The following is a 22,801-nucleotide window of genomic DNA, read 5'->3' as shown; positions in this document are numbered from 1 at the left end:
TTAAGCTGCTCCTAAAGGAAAAATGTCAAACCGAGTTGAGGCAGAGGAGTAACTGTGGTTGTGCATGGACTGCACCCTGATGTGCTCCTCTACTAGAACAACTGGCTCAGGCCAAGTGATGGCAAGAGGTCCCTTGCTTTGGGGGTGTTGCTGGGAGAAGCAGCAGATCAGAGGCACTGGCGTGCTAGGAGCTGGGACACTGCTGGGCAACACCGCAGCTGGTGAAGGGGAAAGGAATTTTGACTGGGGAGGGTATGAGCTCTATCTGGTTTGTCCAGAATAATGTAATTGCCTTATGAATTGGCCATAGGTAAATACCTTTTAACTAAATTATGCAAAACTGGAGAAGGTATTTAAATATTACTCAAAAGAAGCCATTAAAGAAAGCCTTGAGGCAGACTAATGTTTAACGATCTTAAATTCAAATTATAACTTGCTATTTCTGTCTATTGAGTCCTACTATTATCTGCTCCAGTAGTAAAGTCTTAACTAGTCTATTAGGAACTGAAATTAAAGTAGTATTTCTATGGCCTGTAAATATTTTATCTTCTTGGCATGGCTTCTGAAATCCATTTCTCACAAATAATCCAAAATCTTAACAATGCTGCTCTGTGACAGAAGTGATGCTGTGTTTATAGTTTGGGTTGTTGTTTGTTTTTTTTTGTTCTTTGCTTTTGCGTGCTTCCTTCTCTTCCTTTGCTTGTAAAGGGCTAAGTGGACAACAATGGATTACAATGTGCCAAAGAAAGCAGTTGTCCAAGTTTGAAGGAGTCTGTGCTTTCTTCCTTCAGAGGCTCCTTAATATTGGAAGCAATACTGTTTGAGGGAATTACAATTTGTCTTTTCACATATTAGCAGTCCATCACCTCTTTTGTGATGTGAGATGATCTTTGGAGTATTCTGCAGTTTATCACTGTTAATATATATTCCATCAGATTGTAATTTTTCTTCTTTCTGTTTTTTAGTTGTATTGCTTGCATTTTCAACTGTAGAAGTGGTCCTAATGAAAGACATTACCTGTACCTGCAGTCCTCATCCTGGAAATTTTGAGAGCTTCTTAAATGTAGCATAAACAATCTCTTTATTCATAATTTCTAAAATTATTCCTTAATTCTGTCAAAGGTTACTGAGAAGCGGAATTGTTTCAAATTGTCTCTCACCAGTCCAACAGTCCAGCTTTTAAAATCTTTAAAAGCTTCAGTTAGCCAAATTAAATTTAAAGGACGTTTTTATGTTGTAATGAACACCAAAAAAGATAATTCCTTTTCCATCTTAACTCTCCCTTTGGCAGATGATTCTTGTTACTGAGTTTGATAAGTTATTTAAACATTGGCAGGTAGCTAATCAATTCCCCAATTATTGTCCATGTAATTACCCTGACCCCACTTTTGTCTGTTATCTTGCCAGCAACACCTATTGCCAGCAGCCCCTGTGGAATGGATTCCCTGCTGAGCTAATTGCCTCTAAATTTGATGTTCCTATTACCTTGCCAACTTCACCTCTAGCCATAAATTGCTTTGTGACAGGCTTTGACAAGACAAAGTGTAAACTGTATTTTCAGCGCGTGGATTATGTTAGAAACCAGTTACAGAAAGACCACTTGAATCTGTTTTGGAGTGAGAAGTTGGAAATAGCTTTCTCATCCTGAAAACCATTCTTCTGCCCCATTGCGTTAAGTTCTTTACCAGCTTTTGTCTCTTTCGCAGTGAATCGTTAATGTTTCTATCTTGTGTGTTTTGAGTATGTGCTCGGCTTCTGGGAAGGCAGATAAGGATGAGAAAGTTCTTGCCAAATCGCCACTAGGTTTGCAGCTTACCTGTATATGACAGTTAAAATTTCAAGTTAAAATTCTTCCCATTAGGTTGGCGATACAAAGTAAAACCCACAATAATTAACAAGAACACATGTTAAAAAAAAAAAAAGACCTGAAAGAATGTGTACATTGAAGTATTATTAGAGGTGTACAGCTGTTTTCTGGGGTCAGGAGAAACAAGTTGGAGTTAATAAATGTCTTACAAATAAGGATGTCTCACTGACACACCTTTCTGTCTGCCACTCTGTGACAGAAAGTGAACATTTCCCAGGAATTTCTTTAATTACCTTGAATGTCTCTTGTAATTAAATAACTGATGCAATTTTGATAAACAGTCAAACAGATAAATGTCAGCTATCATGTTATCTAGACATTATGTGTAAAGTAGCTCATAAATATCAATGGAAGCATAAACCCCTAAAATTATCGTAATTATAATAGTAGAATTAATTATTTTTGCATGAGTTGCACAATCTGTCCCCAGTACGGAGGCTAAAAGGGCCATGAAGTATATATCGATGCTAATATATAAGTTTAACAACAGTCATATATTCTGTACATACTTGCTGTGCAAGGCTAATACATTTTGAAATGTTTAACTACTTTTCTAAATGTGCTTTCTTGTATGCTGGGACTCTTGTTCAGAAGGTTGAGTACCTTCACTGTATGTGTACATACATATTGAAGAAAAACACGTTAATATTTTGATACCTCTCAGTAATGTAGCTGTCCTCAACATGTTTATGAAATACTGATTTGTCTTCTTAAATGATTTGAATATAAGAGATTGATCTATAGGAATGTTGTCCTTCCTGGTTTCACATCTTTGAAACACTCTGTTCAACTAATGTAAATTGTTGCAGTTTCTTTTCTCAAGTATCAAGTACTAAAATAATATAATGCCTGGATATATAGACTGTGTCTGCTTCCGTCACTTATGTTGCAAAAGACAGAAAGAGTAAGCTTACAATAAACTTGAGGGCACTAATGTAACACACTTTACTATTTTCATAGTTTATATGTAGTTTTGCTCCTACCAAAAATGTATTCTAAATTTTTACCATATGTAAAATTGTTTTCTTAGTAATGAAAGGAATAGTGTTTGGAGAAACCTTGAACACAACATCCAATATCAAAATATAATACCGTTAGTTATAAAGTTGTTAAATAACTGGTTATATTCACATGATAATCTGTGAAATGCTCTAATGAGCATTCAATTTCTTTGTTCTTTCTGCTTTTCCACTTCAAATAATTTTGCAAATATTCCCAATCAGTAATAAACTATCCAAAACTGTGGTACTGCCTGGAGCAGTTCACAGACAAGATAGCACTGTGGAACTCAGATGTTGTCCTCCATAAGTTTTACGGATGATCTGTCACCATGATTTTTATATCAGCATAGCATTTTACTAGCTATAGTGAACAAATTTAATTTCAAGAAGGACTGGATCTATTTAAAAAAAAATATTTTGTATTTTTCCCATGTTGTTTTGCCCAGTCTCTCTATATTCATGGGTATTCAGATTTGAGATGAGAACAGATCATTAAATATCCCTGAAGAGCATGCCAGTGTAGGGTCATGCTGGATATCCAGTAGTATTTGTAGGTGTTTGAGCACTTTTCTCTGCATCCTTGCTATTTTTAGTATTTAAAGCACAGAGCTTTCTTTGGTGTGTATGCAGATATGTATGTGCTATGGTTAACTACGCTTCAAAAAAATACAGAAGGTGGTCCACACAACAAAATCCTGATGTAGATATGTCCATACCAGCCCAGGAATGCTCTCCGTGATAGCTGAAAATCTGTGATGTGTGTAGCTCCAAGAAAAAATGTGTTTTCTGGAGGTGTGTGTTTGGGTTTTTTTTTAAGTAGAAAAAAGCTAATGGCTTTTTGAGTATATGCCAATGCTGTCTCTCAAATCAAGTATTAGATCTTCTGAAGCCAACTGGAGTTGTGCCCACACAAACTATGGAAGCGTTTGGCCATTTATATTTCTTTCAAGAAATACTTCGGGGTTTAGCGAAAGCAATTTATAAGAATGCTGCTTGTTTTCTTGAACCTATTTCCTTTTCTCCTGTGTTAAACTCCTGAGAAGAAAATACTGAAAAATATTGAAAATCCCAGTTCTGTGCAGGATGGTATTGTTAAACACGTGTATTGCTTTTAAATAGATAGAGTTGGTGTCTCTTCAGAACAGTCCAAGTTTCTACCGACAGCAATTCAACTTCATGATACAAAAGCATTTAATTCGTTCAAATGCATAATATATAGGTTTAAGTGCTGGACCTCTTGCTGCAGTTCATCACTTCATGAGTCTGGCAACAGTCAGCAGTAGCCATAAATTGCATCAGGAGGCTGCTGCGCTGTGTATGTGTAACAGAAGCTGGAGTTTACAATAAATATGTAAGATAGGCTGCAGAAATGGATGTATGGCATGCAGCTGAAATATCTGAGTACTGGAGCAGAAAGAATGATTGTCCAGCCTGAGAAAAAAACGTCTATCTTAGCTGCAGATTCTCCTTCCTGCCTAAGTGACATTTGGGCTTTCACTTGAAATCAGTTGTGTATCTGCAGTTGTATAACTTACTGTATACCTTTAAAAAATAATTATTCCAGTTTGAGCCTTCTCTTTCTTGGTCATGTATCTTTTTTAATTTATGTATATACTTATTTTATATATGTAATTGTATTTATGTATGTTTTATTATTACACATAGTTCATCCATAGCAGTAGGATTAATGCATTCATATTGCACTTTGCATGCTCTGTCTCAGCAGTTAGTCTTCTAAACTCCTCACTTTTTTTAGATGAGGCTCTGACACTAAAACTAGGCTTCTAAGAAGATATGTTGTAGTTTGGGCCTGAAATGCTTTGCAATACAGATGGAGAGCTTCATTAAGAAAAAAATTTGAAATTAATTTTTTTGTTTGTTTTCAGGATTTTTGTGTTGTTTGTTTTTTTGCTTTTTTTTTTTTTTGCAACAGCAAGACCAGTAGGTTAAAAAGATGTAGTTGCAGCACAACTAACTGACTAACAAGTACTAAGAAAATAATTTGAGTTACCTGCCAGTACAGCTGTGGAGTGCTAGTGTTTCTGGCTCTGGGCAAAAGAGAGAGCTTCAAATCAATGAGTTAACTTATTTGATTTACATTCACATCCCTGAATAAGCTTCTTGAGTGCATTATACTATATGAAAGTATCTATCTGAATGCCTTAGCGATACTGTGTGTTTCCTGTATAAAGCCATTAATACTTTAGTATGTTCGCTGCTGGAAAATTCCCTAAACCTTTGAACTTTATTCCCCATAGGAGAAAGCAGACTTATAAGTAGATTTATTTATTTTTTTTTTAATTTTAGTGTTTCAAAATGCCATTTTAGAATGACAAAATACTATGTTGCTAAAACATCTTTATCTTTCTCAGCAAGGTGACCCAAATAACAAAGATCGCCCGCTGCTCTAGTAATAGGCTGCTGACTCTTAAAGATTTCTTAAAGCTGCTTGGCAGGTCGTGCAATTCTGCAGCCGAGCACGTTTGGAAATGGATGCGAGAAATGTCATGTAGTTCCTTTTGGGATTCAGTGACTTCAGACGAGCCGGTCACCTGAGCGTAGTGCTGCTTGAACACATAGACGAGCGTGGCGTGTGTGCTGAAAATGGCTAGTGTTTGGATTATGAAGCCACTGATTTTCCCGAACAGTCCTCTTTACAAAGTCAGTAGCGTTTTCGTGCTGGCTTGCTAGGGACAGGAGGAACCCCTTGGGTTAGCTTGGCCAGTTAAAATCCTTTCCTGTGTTTGTAGGGTTTTCTAGTCCCTGTCTCACTCCCTGAGCACAGAGCAGGGAAGCGAGTGTTGTCAGCAGGAGAGCGGGAGGTGGGAGGGGGCCGGGCTGCCGCGCGATGGCAGCAAAATCCTGCTCAGGACTGGGAGCTCTGGTCCTCCGACAGCTTCTGGGGCTGGCTTCTCGGCCCTCCCCCGCTTTTTCGTAAGGAGAGCTAAAAGAGATATTTTATAAGACTCTGAAGATAATGAAACCGTGGGTGCTGTTAGTGCATTAATTCCAGTAAAGCTGCGTCTTGGAATCATGGAATCGTTTAGGTTGGAAAAGACCTTTAAGATCATCAAGTCCAACCATAAACCTAGCACTGCCAAGCCCACCACTCAACCATGTCCCTAAGCACCACGTCTACACGTCTTTTCAATACCTCCAGGGATGGTGACTCAACTACTTCCCTGGGCAGCCTGTTCCAATGCTTTACAACCCTTTCGGTGAAGAAATTTTTCCTAATATCCGATCTAAACTTCCCCTTGAGCAACTAGAGGCCATTTCCTCTTGTCTTATCACTTCCTTCTTGGGAGTAGTTCTCTTGAGTACTTCTCAAAATGCATTCTCTAGTTTATTAGCTGGTACATGCTGTTTGCTTTTAAAGTAGTTATACCTTTATCTTTGTTCTGAAATGTAATAGGCTTACAAATTATCGATTTTCATGCTTGTTATCAAAAGAAAAAAATCTGAATACTGAGAAGTATTCAGTGTACCGAGTGGATCCTATTCTTACACCTGAGTAAGAAGGTGTTCATAACTTCCTGCCTTCATGATGCCCACAACGCTGCTGGTAATATGCTTTACAAGACCTTTCTGTCCTATGTAGTATCTCACTTAATGAACTTAGTATGTATCACTGCTCACTTTGTAATCTGTTACAAAACTTTAACAGCGATCTTATCCTTTTCTGCCTATTATGTCAGTACATCCAGTTTTTACATTCTGGCAGCTCGGATATTCTATCTTACCATTAGGGGTGTTGTTATTGCTAGTTAAAAAAATTCTCCCTAAATCTTGTTGCATGAGTAGCAAAATGTGAACAAGAGAGATTTCATCTGCAGCTCGAGCTCCCCTCAGAAGTAACCACTAAGGAAAGTTAAAATGTGCTTTCTGAAGTAATTGTATTCTTTTTGAAACTATTAATTTCTTACCAAAAAAAGTGAAGATTGACACCTCTTCATGTTTTTTTCCATGTTTGCTGTGATCAGGTTTGTCCCATAATTATCTGGTCTTAATGCGGCTATTGCTTTTGCATATTTCAATTTTTTTACATACTTTTCAGTTGCTTTTTAGTCTAACTCTTGTTATTTGGTAGTACAATTGGGAGCTGTGAATCATCTGCTGCTTAAAAAAAGCAATATCCACAACTAGTGGATTTAATCTCAGTCCTGAATTGTGCAATACTCTGGTCAGATTAGTGCTGGCAGCTTTGTAGTGGAGACCTAATGAGCAATGAGTAGAGATGTAGCAAGAGGCCTGTGTGATGAGGTGTAAAAGTGATTGGGACATGAAATAGCAGGAAGGCCATTTTAGGTGAGAAGGAGCAAAGCTTCTGAGGTAGTGGTAGGAAGACATCAGCAATGACATTGAGTAATGGAGGTGCCATCAGTGAGCAATGGGCTGCTGTTGATCCGATACTTTCAATGTCACTTGAGACACCTGAATTGGTACCACAGTGACTGTTTTGAAAGAGCACAAAAGTAAGGGAATTTGGAGTTCCGGCTATGTCGTTAGCACTAGCTGGCTCTTGTACAAGCGGATCACTCAGATCTCAGTTCGGCAAGTGCTTTGAATGCACCTCAGACCAACACCTCAGAAGTGATTGCTTGTTGGATGTGCAGATGGGGAGATTCCCTTCACTCTGGCTCTTGGTCAAACATCACAGCCATAGCTGCTTTGACTTACGAGTGGTGTTTTAGTGAGTGTTACAAATAGCTTTCAGCTATATTATTTATTATTGCTGTGGATATTTGTTACACACTGTTAAGCCTTGTAGTGAGCCAGACAGCTGTCTGAAGCAGTCTAGTGGCATCTTTCTGCTTTTAAGCATGTGAGGACCAGGAGGAAGGTGCTTTGTTATTGTCACTATTGTGACATTGGTTACAAGGTTCCTTGTCCTTTCTCCTATATGCAGGTTAAAATTAAATTTAGCCAAGACTTCAAAACAGCTCGATTAACAGGGAATTTTTTGTGGCGTGCCTGGATAATGGGCTTACCTTGAGAGGTGTCCGGACTCAAGGCTAGCTAATCCTTAACAAAGGTTATGGCTTAGGCTGGGTTATATTTGAATACCTTGGGCCAAATCGTCAGTGGTACAAGGCAACTGTTACTGACTAATCAGAGAGGGAGAAAGAAGATTTTTCTGGTGCTATGTGGTTATACTAAAACATTCTCTGTGTTATATGATTGCTCAACTAGCTTATGTTTACTCAGTGTTCTTACAAAGCTGAATTATGAGCCAGAAAAAAAATTCCTCACTTTATAATCAGTTATCGGTAGAGGGTGCTATGTATCTTTTACATTTGGTCTGCATAGGTTGTGTTTATCAAAGATATTTTTAGTTAATAATTTATTATTCAAAATTTAGTTCAATTATGCCTTTGCTTACATTAGTGGTGCAGTTTACTGTAGTAGATCTTGATAACATTAATTTGATTCTGCAAATGAACAGATTTTCTATTTAGCAAGATTCCACGTTATACTGTGATCAGCTCTGTTATAATGACTTTATGATTAGAGAGTGTTTGCTCCTATTTATATATGGTAATAAATTTATGGAATCTAGTTTATAGGCTTACAAAAACACAAACACCACCATTGCATTTTGTACTGGTGTTTGCTGTCTGTGATAATGATGTCATCAGATGAGACATACAGCTTCTAAGTAGCTGTACAAGCGATTCAGCATCAGGAGAGTAGAAAGAGAATGTCAGAAGGAAGTTGCGTGGAAAATAGGGATAAGGAAGAAAAAAACAGTAAACAGGAGCTGAGGGGAACAGAAGATGGGGAAAGAGTAAGAAGATACAGAGAGATGAGGCTGATGAAGAAACGGCATTGGAGGCAGATGAAGGCTGGATGACGGCTTCTGATTTTGAAATTGTTGCTTTGCTAGCTCTGCCTTCCCAACTTCTCTGCCATAATTTCCTTTTCAAGCCTATGAAATTTTTGACTTTTTTCCCACAGTGTCCCAGTTGCTTGCAGTCTCTTCTGCTGGTTGCTGACAGGTGGAGCTATAATTTTTTTTCTGAAAAAAAAAAAATAAACAGAAAACAGACTATGGGCTTTCTTGGCTTTTTGTTTATCTTCAAGTCTGGTGGGAGATGATTGGATCTCTTAAGTTTATTCTTGGAAGAAGTCTTATGAGTAAGAGAGTTTTGATTTCTGAGAACTGATAGAGCAGAGTACCAGGGGAATATCTTGGCCTATCTATCCGTCCTTCTGCCATTTCTATTGTGGATAAACACAGGATAAAAGACATGGTCCAATCTAGAAATACTCTTGACTCCACTTGGCTTTTGTAGAAAGGCAGCTAGGGATGCAGAAAGTTATTGGAGATTAACTCTTTGTTTAGGAAGGCATGAGCAGCCACTGTTCTATTCCCCTGCTGTTTTGTTGGGTCGCTTCTTGGGCAGGAATTCCCAAGGTAGCATTCCAGCATATCCTGGGCTATGCTTTTGTCCTTTTCCTGCTGTGAACAGGGAGTCCTAGGGTTGCATCCGCAGTGACAAGGAACAGGATAGCTCATCCTGAAGAAACAGAAACCAAAAAATCCATTGCCTGCCTTGAAGCTGGATGAAGTCACCTGTGAGTAGGGCACTTCAGAATATGCAAAAGGCATGGCTTTACTCTGTAGTCATCCTAATCTGTGGGAGTCTTCCTCCTGTGAGGCATGCCTCTAGCCTTTCTCCCCTTTCTGCCTGCCTAAATCTGTTGATTGAGATCCAGGATCTTGGATCTGTTTCCATCCCTGCTGTACTCTTTTGTTACTGACTGCTGACAAGGTGCTGAACAAGACCCCCAAAGATGTTTTCTTACGGAGGGCTGCCTTGTGGCTGGGACATCAAGTGGGTTGCATTGGACCAAATCCTTGTTTCCTAGTACTGTCCAAAGGGGACATGACAGCTGTCCTGACTGTGGAGGAGATCATGCTTCTGCCTGTAGCAGGAGGAGTGGGGAGCACAGGGGAAGCCATTAGGGTCAGGAACATGGGGCGCTTCCTTTGCTACTGAGCTGATAGCTCTGCTGGAGTGGCAGGTGGTGAAGAGCAGATCTGGGATCCAAGCCTGATAGCAATCAAGGCCTTGAAAAAACTCAACTACCTGGCTCAGAGACTAGGATGGCTTTGCTGGTGACATCCCAGGGCTGCTGGTGTTCCTGTTGGCCCAGGCAGAGCTAGCACATCCTGGAGAGAAAAGGAGAAAGCATGTGTGTTTCAAGCTGTTGGTGTGGCTCTTCAGCCCTGCTTCTAAGTTATCCGGACATTGAACCTTATCCCAGCACAAATGAGACACTGCAGCTTAAGTTAACAGCCCAGTTACGTGCAGGATAGCTGCAAGGTTGTAGCGAAGGTTACGTGACAGGCTTTGGGAACTGGTACCCAAAGGCAAGGAAGGTTGAGGTCACTGACATTAATAAGGTGGCTTGGGGGGAACGCGTAGAGTGAGCAAGATGAGAATTTTATTCTCTGCCCTACCACAGACTTCCTGGCTGACTATAGGCAGATCGCTCTAGTTTCCTCCTGCTTATCCTTCCTTTATGGAAAATAAGAACAATAGATATTGGCTACTTTGTATGAGCACCGAGGTGCTTTTACACCATGCAGATATGAAAGTAGTAAGAGCCCAAGGCAGGCATCCAGAGGCAGGGTGGTAATGAGCTTGGAGCAGGACACCTGATGTATAAACCCCATTTAGAAGAGAATAAGCAAGAAGTATTCAAAATAAATCTTTTCCTCAAGAAACAATTATTTAATTTCAATATAGTTCTTACTAAGAGTCAGTGATGTCATGGTAGCAGACCAACAGGTATCACTGCTACAAGTGCAGAAAGTTTCCTCAAGTAAACTATTTAAGTGCTGTATCTACAACATAAAGCGGTGAACACGGGGAAAAAATAAAATAGCGTCTTCTTCCTCAGGTCCGCCCCCCAGGGTGTTTTATACTCAGTATGGGGATATCTGAGCTAGCCTTATGTGAATTAGCTCATATATCGTTGTCATCTTGCTAGGGCAGAAAGAAGTTCTTGTAGCCTGAATTCTCAGTAGGGTAAATTAGTACTCACTGGATTCAGTGCAGGTGAGGTCAGACTAGCTTGGTACCTAAGAGCTTGTCTGAAAGCTAATGCAGGGTATCTGCAGTAACTACCTTGTAGTTTTACTCTGTAGATATTCAGCTCTTGACCTGATTTATTGTCAGTGGACAGAAAAGGCACTTCTGAACTGTAATTCGTTATAGGTGCTCATCTCAGGATGAGAAAAATTATGATACAGAACTATCTGTTTCATTGTGGTGGATATAGTGGACCATGTATACCTAAATTTGGGTGTTAACCGCTGTGTGGACCTGGGCTAGATTTTAGGTATGGAGGTGGAAGGCTTCATGTCCTGTGAGCCAACCAATAATGTAAATACAGGCGGCGTCCTGTAATGTTTCAGAAATACTAGGAGAATATTGCTCCTTAAACCAGTCTCTTTCCTCTCTCCCCTCTGTGCACAGTGAAATACAGTTCAGCTCCTCTAGTACTACCACTTCGGAGAGCCAAGAACCGTCTTCCGGGGATCAAGCAGCGAGTGCGCTTCAGCAGCAGCTCCTACTGATGGTGGCGCGAAGGACCCTTTCAGAAAGCCCACGGGTACATTGTAATATCTCAGTTTCTAGCATTTTGATAAACTGCTTTATAAACAAATGCGGCAGGCCTGTTCCCGAGACGGTTTTGTTGATTTTCTATCCTACTTTGCCTGATGTTGCTGATGTGGGAGAAGATGTATTTTATGTTGATGGATATATTCAGCTGCTTTCTGCTGACACTGAGCAGTGCCCTAGGAGAGTACTTAAAGACTCCATCACCTAAAAAGTTTATCTTCTATGTTCGATCTTATTTCATTTGAAAGAAGGAGGACACAGCTGATACGATTTTAGACACACCACCAGATTTTAATAATGTGAAGTGTTTACTCCAGATTCATTAGTGTCCTAAAACCTTGTGTCTGGTTTCACTTTTCTGAATCAGGCAACCAGACTTCTGGATGACTGTTGTGTAATGTCGAAGCCACCTCCTCAATGCAGCTGGTAAAAGAAAAAGGCCCTCAGAGTTCAGTTTTATGGTAATATGTGGACATACTTGAATTTTACAGTGTTTGGGGTCTGTGACCAATGGCTTAAGGCTGTAATCTGTTTTTATAATTCCTTTTATAATAACTTTAACCTTCTCTTTTCTTCCATGGCAAATTCTAGTTTGATACTTATGAATAACCTTAAAATGCCAGTTAATTATCTTTCATCTTAGATTTTGCACAGGAGCTTCAAGCTAGAAGCAACTTGTATAATAGAACTATTTTTAAATAAAAATCAGGATGTTGTCCTGAATTGTGTATTTCAGGCTCAGACAGAGATTTCCATCTAACCGCTCAGATGTTTTCCAGATATTTATAATCTTGTAAACTGCCTATAAATTAGAGAACAATTATCATGCCCTTTTTTTTTTTCTCTTTTGGAAAAACTGCACCATTAAGAAGTAAGGCATATTGCTCAAGGTCACAGCAAGTTTGTAACAAGGCCAGGCAGTAATTTCAGAACTTCCTGGTTTCTGAATTTTTTCTATTAAACATGAAATTTTGAGTCTGTGTAAGTCAGGAAAAGTTTTGTCATTGATTTCAATGAAGCTAGGGTTTCAGACTGTCTCTGGCACTCTATAAATTTGTGAAGTGTATTTTTATAAGCCCTTTTTTGATAGGAGACACAATTAGACTTAGTGACTTGCTCAGGACTTGCTCAGAGAGTTTCCCAAACACAGCTCCAAATTCTGACTCCAGCCCAAGTACTGCAAGCTTCATATAATGGACTTCATCCAAACGTTGCAGTTCCTCAGGAGCCAAAATGTTCACTTATGCACTCAGTTAAATACGTGTTAAGCTGTTCTGAGGACTGAACAGTTAGATCCTCAGGTGTTTTTAAAGGAGACTCTGCCACCATTTTGATTTTTCTTATTTAGTTTTAGTGAGCAATCTAGATTAGATGAGTGAAGTTAATGATTGCAGTTGATTGAGTTTCATATTACTTTCTGTTGGGAAATAGGACCCATGAGAAACAAAACTGTGCCAGTATTAGCAACTGTAATATTTAAAAATATATTTTTTCTTTAAAAATGCCCTAACTCCATAATTAAACAACTTTTTAAAGTGGTAATAGAAATATTAAAATTTGGAAATATTAAAAATATTAAAATTTAATAATTAATTAATTTTAATATTAGAAATATTAAAATTTAGCTCACCTAAACTACTTCCAGATTCTAAAATCAGCGTGGTGAAAAGATTGCAATCAGTCTCACAGCTTTTAAATTACTTGGAATTGTTAATAAATGAAAGAATGCTGACAGCCCAACATCCCCTGTGTGTCTGAATGCTCAGAAACAAGAGTGAGTTACTGTGCTGCGCTGATAGCAGCTGAGATACCCAGTACTGCATGGCTGCACGCTTTTAGTCAACTGGAGGCATGAGATAAAATGCATAAACTTTGAATTTCTTTCTCTGAAGCTTAAACTGGCCTGTTTTACCTCACTTTTGCCAGCAGACTGAGGTTATCAATGACTTGTTTCCCAGTTGATACGCAGCGATACGTTAAGTCACATGTAAATTGTGTGTAAAATTCCTTTTCTTGGAAAGTGAAAATTAGAACTGGAAAGTGAAGATTAAAAATTGTTAAATTTTCTCTCAGGTTATTGAAATAATTCCTTTGTGCAGGTGTGCAGGTGGGCAGGTTGTTTAAAAATCTGTGTTTTTCTAAGTTAGGATTCAAGAAAGCAATCAATTATTTCACACAAAAATCCCCTTCTCTGACTAGGAAAGTTAATCTCACGCAAACACTTCTAATGTAAACATTGCCTAGAGTTCCATACTAGATAGATTTATTATCTAATGTTGATTAATTATCTTTAACAATGAGGGGGGCTAGAAGGAGGTTGAAAACCACTAGGCTTCACACTGGTTGCAAATCTGACAAATTCATCTTGAAAGAAAAATAAGTGATATCCCCTCCCCCCAAATCAATTATTGATGTACTTTGGGAAGAAATTGCTGCTTTGCATAGGTTTTTTTGTTCTGTTGTCTAGCTTTGTAAACTTGGCTGATGGTTTGTAGATAAGCCTGCCACCCTGCAAGTGATGGTGAAGGAGTGCAGGTGTAGAGTTGGGGGAGATCTGAAATGCTATAGTTCAAATACAGGCAAGAAGAAAAGAATTTGACAAAAGCAATATTCAAAAGGAAGGATTTATGAATATGATGGTGAGATAAGAGACTCTTAAACGAGTGATGGTTATGCTGTTTGTGCTCGTTGGCAATTTTTTTTCCTCCTTTTGCTGTTCTTGAGGATGGACACCTGATGTGGTATTAGAATCATCTCAGGAAAGATAAGCAGATCTGAGTTCTGGAAGGAGAGTTGATAAGTCAAACCTCTAGATGTTAAAGCCTACTTGATTTTTTTGGTTAAAACCAAGAATTTATCCTATCATTTGTGGTTTTTTTGTTGTGCTGAAATTAGCCTGCGCGTGGAAAATAATCAAGCAGTGGATCGAGACGAAAAAATAATTATTTTTTTAAAGTGAATACTTAGTATTTATATTTAAAGTATATTATCAGTGTTGAGCTCCACAGTTCATATAGTTTCTGTCCATCTGCAATAATTAAGCTGGTTTGATATTTTTGTTTCTAGTTTAAACTGAAGAAAATAAACATGCTGCCACCATCCCTTTTAGGAAAAAGAAAAAGATATATATCTGAAACTTCATGTAAATTTGGCCTTTTAAACATCTGTTTTGCTGGCAGCCATATGTCAATGTCAGAGTGTTTTGTGCATTTCTGGTTTGTTTGTTTTTAAAGCAACCCAGCCAGGACCCTGAGGATTCTTCGTGTTCTTCAGCACAACGGAAACTGAATAGGCAGTTTTACAGATTTATTATATTCCCTGGCAAATGGATTAAAGTCTGGTATGATCGTCTTGCCTTGTTGGCATTATTGGACAGGTAAGTCCTTTTTTAATGCAATTCTATGTAGTGTTACGATGGGTGGCTCAACATGTCCATAGAATGATGCAGACCACTAGAGAAGGAAAGAGTGGGTATTGTATTTAGTGTCTTACATTCAAGTTGAGTAGGTAAGTTGAAGAAAATGTTTTTTCTTCAGAGTTGGTGTTGGTAGTTCTTGCTACCCTTCCTCTTCAAGAAGAGATTTTGATTCATGTGAGCACCAGGCCTGTAGAATAGTCTTTAATTTGACTCTCAGCTGTTGGATCCAATGGTTCTGAGCTTTCTGATGAGAAAATCAGGTTTTTGTGAAAAAATGCAGAAGTGGAAGGGTCCCAGGGTATTGTAAACCAAGTACTCCAATCTTTTTTATAAAAAAAAAAAAAGAGTTATAGAGTGATATTCAGGAGCTCTTTCAGCTGTTCCCTCTATTCCAGTTTGGGTTTGTTTATTTAGAGAAAATTTCTTGTCTTGGCATCTCTCCTTTTTCTGGTCCGTCAGTTTCATTTAGCATCCACTTTTCAGGCAGTACTCTTTGCTATTAGGCTTCATGTAGTAATCTGCCGGGCTACTAGGAGCTTCAAACATGTTAGCCTACATACCTAATGGCTGCTGCCTCTCCTGTCTCTGCTTTTGGGTGGGTGCTATGCCATGTATGTTAATATAGGCTCCACAGCAGAAATTTCAGACGGCAGTTTTACATGCTGCAGAAATCAGGCCATATACTCAGGGAGCTTAGGGCCAAGGCAGATACTTACTTATCTGTTGTGTCTTATCTCCAGGTTTTAATTGCATGGAAAGCATCTGCTGATAAAAAACCAATGTTAATATTCAGGCTGTAACAAAAGAGTTTATCTCAGCTGCCATGTTCTGTTAGAACAGATAAAACAAATAAAATATCAGATGACAAATTCGGTCTTTCATCTAATTCTTTATCATCAGATGTTTTTCATTAAATGAATGCCTTATTTCTTCATTTAAAAGTGTTGGAGTTTTTTTTGGGTGTGTGTTTTTTGTTGTGTTTTGTTTTAATAAACATACACCTTCCTACCTTCAAATCAGCTCCACTGTGGAATTGTATTTGGGAAGTGATATTGGAGGCTGCTGGACTTCAGTGCATATGCTTTTTTTCTATATGTTTTAGCTGTCACAGTGGATAAGGTCTTTGGCGTGGGGGCGAAGAACTGTTGAACGTGGAAGTGTAGTTTTGGGAGCAAAACCTCAGATCCTGTAAATTCCGATAACTTCAGTAATGATGGTTCATACCAGCTGCAGAGAGACCTCTCTTGCTCTTATGAATATATAAATATTTGTACTTCTCTTAACACTTTTATTCACATAGGACAGAAGATATAAAAGAGAATGTATTTGCCGTCCTTCTAGTAGTTCTCGTTTCACTTCTTGGATTCCTGACTCTGAATCAAGGTTTCTGTAAAGACATTTGGGTTCTGTTGTTCTGTCTTGTGATGGCCAGCTGCCAGTATTCTCTCCTAAAGGTAGGACACAAGTTCATATCCTATTACTAAATTCTCTTCTATGAAGGCAAAATCCTGTAAGCAAACTTTTCTTCTGTTTTGTTTTTAGAGTGTTCAGCCTGATCCTGCTTCACCAATACATGTAAGTCTCAGCCAGTAGAACAAGTCTTTCTCCTTTACTATCACTTGAGTACTGTGAAACAGTTGGCTGTTCAGCGAAACACAGGTATAGGCAGTTTGCTGTTCTAGATGATTTATGAAAATGAGCAAGATGTCTGTGATTTTGAGACTTCATACTATGTTTAATTTTAAGCTATATGAATTTAGCACTGCTGTTAGAAAAGTGCTTTTTCTTTAAACTAAAATATGCAGTAAAAACAAACGCATCTGGACTAGTTTGCTGAAATTCAACCCTGTGACATCAGATAAGCTTTTTCTTTGCTCTCCTTTAGAAATAGTCACTGAAAAGAGCAGAAGTTGTAGATTAGCAGCTCAGTCATTGGTCAGTTGAGGCTTTAAATATTTATTTTTTTTTGAGATTGGAGATGGAATTTTTATTTTATTTTTTTTTAATCTGGTATTGCAGATGTATTTCTCAATAGTATTATTAGCTCACCAAATGGCACAAGTGTTTTCCCTTTATTATAATATGGTGACAGTTTCTGTGCTTGTGTCCTGAAGAAATGGCCAAATCTGTGGGTGAATGCGGGCTTGTAAGGATCTTTGCTGGTTGCTATTTGTGTGCTGAGTATATGTGACAAACTGAACTCTGACCGTGACAACCACCTTGCAAGGAACCACTTACTTATCCAAGTCTGTCCTCATTATAGGACTGGTTTAGGAGCACCATTCTGCAACTGCAAACTGACCTCTCCACCTGCCAGTGTCCCAGTGTTTTTGGTTTGTGGATCTTGGAAGACATTTCAGTAGTCATGAGGTCCTTGCTTGCTTTTACACTGGTCGCGTAGTTGCTCATGTTTCTTTAGCTCTTTGAATGTTTTGGACGACCCTCTCTCTTCCCTCAGGGTTCAAAACCAGCACGTTGAAAACTGCAGGTCTGCTGGACTATTTCCCTTTGGCAGGGAGCAATTATTTTTGTCAGTTTAGAGGCTAGAAATACAGGCTGAACTTGAAATTGAGGTTATTTGCAAGAGTATGCTACACATTTCACTGAGGTAGATTTCAGAAGATTCTTAGTTTCTTTTCCATGCCAGTTATTATGGAGCAAACTTCTGGTATTGTTGGGAAATACCTGCCTGCACAAAGAGTATAGAAGGCTAATAAACAGCAACTTACACATTGTAGGATACTATTTCAATACATTAAAGAAATATTCCTACCTCAGTAAAAAGTTGGGGTTTTGGGGGACTAAAATATTATTTGTCAGTTCAACTAGCATGTGTCTAGACATAATAGTGTGAACTGTAATCAAATAGTTTGCAGTTATTCAGACATTAGTAATATGTACACTTGTTTAAAGTGGGTGGCAAACAGTTTAATCAGAACTTCATTATAAACCTATCAAGCCCATATTTTTTTACAGTATTAAAGGCAAAATAGCTAATGAAGTTTAAACAGAACATCTTTTATGCAGAATCCAGGTTTGCATTTCAGACTTGTAACTAATACCGTTACAAGTATTATTGGCTGTATTATATTCTATGTGTCACACAGTGAGTGTATTCCCATCTTCCATGTACTTTCCTAAAACTTTGATTGTCAGGGGCGTTTTCTTGCAGACTTTTTGGTGCACCATAAGAGCTGCAATGGAGATAAAATTTGGAGAGTTTTTCCACAGACTGTTTTAAAGGTGGAAGACATTATAGATCAAGTTAAAATAGAAGATAAACTATTTCTACATTATAGCTTTTTAACATAATAGGTGTTTGTAAAGGCTTACTTGAGCTAGTAAACACCACGAAAAACAAGACAAAAAGGCAAAAAAAGATACTCCATGTACTCTTTCATAATTCATGTGACTGCATTAAAATTAAAGAGAATAACATCTCTTGATGTTACTGTAAGGATGAAGAGCAGCAGAAGGATTAAAGAATGATCAGTACCATGTCCGTGAATGAAAATGCAGATGAGATTTTTCAGTGTGAAACAAACCATTGCGAGCCACAGTTTGCACACTGAATTAATTTCTATTCTTGGATCCATGAGTAGCCGCTAATGCCTTATGTTATCCATGCCCACCAAGGAGGTTCCAAACTTCTCTCCTATCTCTCACATGCAGACTTTGTTACTGTTTGATGTGACTTTGTCATCTCTATCTTGTACCATTTTGGAAGACTCTGCTTTAAAATAGCCGCCGGTGAATTCAGAAAGCACAGTGCCTGGGGATGCATAAAACTTTTGTTCTGAACTCCTTCCCGAGTGCCCGTGTATTGAATTTCCGGTGTTGAGGAAGAGCTGGCTGACTAAACCCTGTAAAGGCTGGTAATATGGTACAATTTTATTGGAGATAAGATTATTTGTTTCCCTATACTATGCTGTGACAGCTAGGCTCTCTGAGTTGAATGCTGTGTATTGTCTGTGTACTGTCACTGTGGTAAGGGCTGAGTTTCAGTATATAGAGAAGAACCTACCTAACTCAGGTAATGTTTTGCATTTCATATTAATTTATACTCATTTTGTTGAATTGTGATAATAGTTCTGTTTTGATCAGCTTTAGTGTTTAAGTTGGAACTTCCCAGGTTCTACAGCTAATGCTGGTTACTGGCATCTATTGTAGCTGCAGGTTTAGTACTGTTGCCTGCTACAAGACAAGAGCCCAATTTTCCTGTCAGCCTGTGCTTTAGCCTTTCCAATTCTGGTCTCTTGGGAACTGGTGGCCTTTAGTTGCTGTTAACACAGGGGTATGTGTTTCTGGGAAGGTGAAATTTGGGAACAGCTTCCTCACTGGAGTGGTAAAGAGAAGAAAATAAAGTCCATCCCAAGTGTGAGTTGTGTCAGTTTATCGACAGCAGACTATAAGGGAGGTGCCAATAACTGCAGGGTATTAAAATCAGAGATCCAAGAGATCCTCGTCATGTGCATTTCAAGGTTTTAGACAAGTGGCTTTGACTACAGAGTTTCTTGATATGGGTTGAAGACAGCAGCAGATTGGGCAATAAAGGCTGTGTCTGTAGTAAACAGCAATATAGAAAGATCATGAGAACTTGACTGTAAGTCCCTCATAAGACATCTGTATAGCTCAAGATCTAGCTCAGGTTTACAAAGGCATTTGAGCTTTGAAAGACTGCAGTCATGCTCTTCATAAGATTTACAGAATCGTGTGCGTAATAACTTCATTGTCTCGGTCCCATTACCTGCTAAAGCAGATAGCTGACTCAGTTGGGTAGCTACTGTAGGCAGTTTCATAAATCCCATAGGGTGCTTTAAAAGTATGTTTAATTTGTCCTTGTAAGCTTTTCTGTAGAACTGAGCACACGCACTTTTCTTTTATATCAAGCCTTCTGTCTTTTTCCTCTTGCATGTTTGCACACAAACAAAAAAAAAATCATTAGATCTTTCTGGAATTTCCCCGTTAAAATTCTTTGCAGTCAGAAGTGCTATTTTACTAAATGGAAGAGCTTGTGAAATCATTCCAGCTTTGTTGAAAATCTTCGTATTTTTATCAAAATTAATTAACTGCTTAGGGACATGGTTTAATGGGGGATTAGGAACAGTTGGACTGGATGATCTCTAAGGTCTTTTCCAACCTAGAAATTCTATGATTCTAAAATAGAAGGTGCACCAATGCTATGTTTGTAGGATGGGAATACGTTTCTAAAACATGTTCATGAGAAACATGAACCTGAAGAAGTCAGTGACGTTTTTTGGCAGACTTAAGGGAAAGGAAGAGTTTTCACTGAAACTTTTATCAGTGGAGAAAAAATGATTGTTCAACAAATTAGATGTAAAATATAAAAGGAATCCTGCTTCGTTATTTAAATTCTTCTGAAGGACGATGCAGAGCAGAGTTGTTTCACCGAGGTGAAATTGGTTTTGTATGTCAATGGGATGGGTTTGTCTGGTAGAACAAAATGAGCTCTTAATATTGAAAATATCTTTATTAATAAGTTGTGCTCCACATGTCCATTTTGGTGAAGGGCTGCATCGCTGCTCTTGCTTTGCTCCTATTGATCCAAGAGCAGGCGAGGTTTCCTCTTCAGCATCCTGTCTCATTCCTCACCACCACCTGTAAAGGAGGGAAGGTATTATTTGCTCACGTTTTGCAGGCTGTTCAAGGCAGCCTTTGAAAGCTGCTCCCGCAATCCTAACTAGCATTATTGTTATTAGCATGGTAAGAGTGATTGATTTAGAAGTAAGAGTTTAATATGCTCTGTAAACCTAATTGAATATGTCAGTGCTCTGCTTGGAACTGAAAGGTGTGTGTGGAGCTAAACCTCTGGACTTGTAGTCATTGACTCTTACTCAACTGTCTTCAAATAATTACCATGCAAAGATAAAACCTGGGTTCTGTAATTCAAGAGATAAGGCAAGAATGTAACATGACGATAAAATAGACTTTGGTCTGGAGTGCACATCAGGCTATAAATCATTAAGCAATTGTTTAGATACAATATTCACTGGTTTCTTTTCCTAAGGCATAGCTCGTATTTAAAGATAAATGAACTGAAGTTTAAATAAACAGCCAGAAAGTAATATTTTAAGTGCTTTTTTTTAAGTCAGATTTTTATCTTTCTAATTCTCCTTTGATTTTTTTCATGGACATATGTCCTATTTAAAAAAAAAAAGGCATTAGTAAAATTGAAACTCTTATTAAAGAGCTGAGATTTGTCAGTCTGACTTGATTCATACTCCATGGATGTGAGGTGCCATATAAGCCTGCTAGTTCCCTGTGATCTGCCACCTTGTTAACTGATTGATCCCAAAAAGAGTACAGATCAGTTAATGGCAATGCTAACATATGAGCTTGGCTGGCAGCCAAATGCATACAGCTGCTGTTTCAAATCAGTAAGTAGAGTCAAAAAAGAAATGTTCTTTTATTATGCTCACTTAAATTACATTTTACAAATAAGAACAATTTCACAGCAGCTTTATTCAAGGCAAACTTGAATCCTTGTCACTTTGCTTCTGGCTTTTAACAGTCAGGGAAACCTTTCACTCACAGTATTTAAAATATCTTATTTATCCTTAAACTTGCTACCAGGAGAACTATTAAGACTTTCTTTAAAGGATTGTTATTCTCCCTGGTCCGCAGCCCCACAGCAGTGTTTTGTAGGATTTTCACGAATCAATCATGAGAGATGTGCATAAAAGACATAAGATAAGGATCCTTTTACATATTAATTCCTTTGGATCATGGTTTCAAAGTGCTGCACGAGAGAGAGACTGGAAACTGCTGATGAGTGTCACCTCCTCCAGGAGGGACACTGATTTGCTGTCAAGAGGTCCAAATCCACAAAAAAAAAAAAGAATTGTATTGGTGTAAAAAATCAATCTCCATGTCTCACGCTGCACCTAGGAGGTGCTCTACTATTTTTTACTTCCCAGGATGCAATTAAAAATTCATTTTATATTTCCTAAAGTAAATAAAAAACCCCCAAGCTACCTGAAGCAGACATTCATTAAAATACAAGTAATATAGAGAAAAAATCTTTTTCTACTGAAAAGAAAGGTTCAGACAGATTGAGATTTTTTTTTTTCCTCCACAGAAAATGACTAATTCTGCAATTAGTGTGTTTTGAAAGGTCCAGAAGGTTAGATTTTCGAAAGCACAAATGATTGTTGGAGTTAGTCTTAACTGCTTTTTCTGCCTTTTGAAAGTCTCCTCTGGAGAAGATAAAATACCTTGTAACATTTTAATCATTAATTAGTATGTATAAGTCATTAAAATATTTTGTCTGACTCCTGACCCTCTCTCCAGTTGAATGCAGTGCATGCAGTAGGGGAGTGAATACAGAATTCAAACACTTTATTTTTCTTTTTTTCTCTTTCCAGGGACACAATAAAATCATAACCTACAGCAGACCTGTGTATTTTTGTATATTGTGTGGCCTTATTTTGCTGCTAGATGCTGGATCTAAAGACACAAATCCTCCAGTTTATACAATGTATGGCTTGAAGCTTTTTTCACCTAGATCTCTCCAATCAGCCAGAGACCATGTAATAGGTGAGTCAATATTTTTTTCCTAGGACTGTAAAAATGAATTAAGCATTAGCCAGGGAAGTCTATGTTTTCCCATGTTGGCAATCAGACGCATGTTATGGAGGCACAACTCTAAGTCAAATTGATAGAAACATTTGGAATGACTTAAAACGGGCCGGGGGGAGCGCAGGGCAGGGGACAGCTGGTGACCTTCCCTCATGCAAAAAGAGTTCCTAATGAAATGAAGCTCGTAGGAAAATCTCTATAGAAAACTTAACAGTTGCTGATGTTATTAGCAAAAGACATCGTCTGTGAAATGCAGTTAATCTTCGTAAGGATTTGTCTG

General features: G+C 38.3%; 1 protein-coding gene across 2 annotated transcripts in view; it reads left to right on the top strand.

Annotated features, from left to right (window-relative positions):
• PCNX2 (pecanex 2) overlaps positions 1-22,801 on the top strand; it is a 152,441-nt gene that overhangs the window by 26,736 nt on the left and 102,904 nt on the right. For both annotated transcript variants that reach the window (XM_086627478.1, XM_086627483.1), the window contains 5 exons: positions 11,358-11,493; positions 14,738-14,880; positions 16,223-16,376; positions 16,465-16,497; positions 22,308-22,479. In XM_086627478.1, coding sequence (XP_086483604.1) covers positions 11,358-11,493; positions 14,738-14,880; positions 16,223-16,376; positions 16,465-16,497; positions 22,308-22,479 — 638 coding nt within the window. The remainder of the gene's footprint in view (positions 1-11,357; positions 11,494-14,737; positions 14,881-16,222; positions 16,377-16,464; positions 16,498-22,307; positions 22,480-22,801) is intronic.

This window comes from Tauraco erythrolophus, chromosome 2 (genome assembly GCF_009769465.1).
Source record: "Tauraco erythrolophus isolate bTauEry1 chromosome 2, bTauEry1.pri, whole genome shotgun sequence".
Lineage (NCBI taxonomy): Eukaryota > Metazoa > Chordata > Aves > Musophagiformes > Musophagidae > Tauraco > Tauraco erythrolophus.
This window is presented reverse-complemented; position numbering and strand designations above follow the sequence as displayed.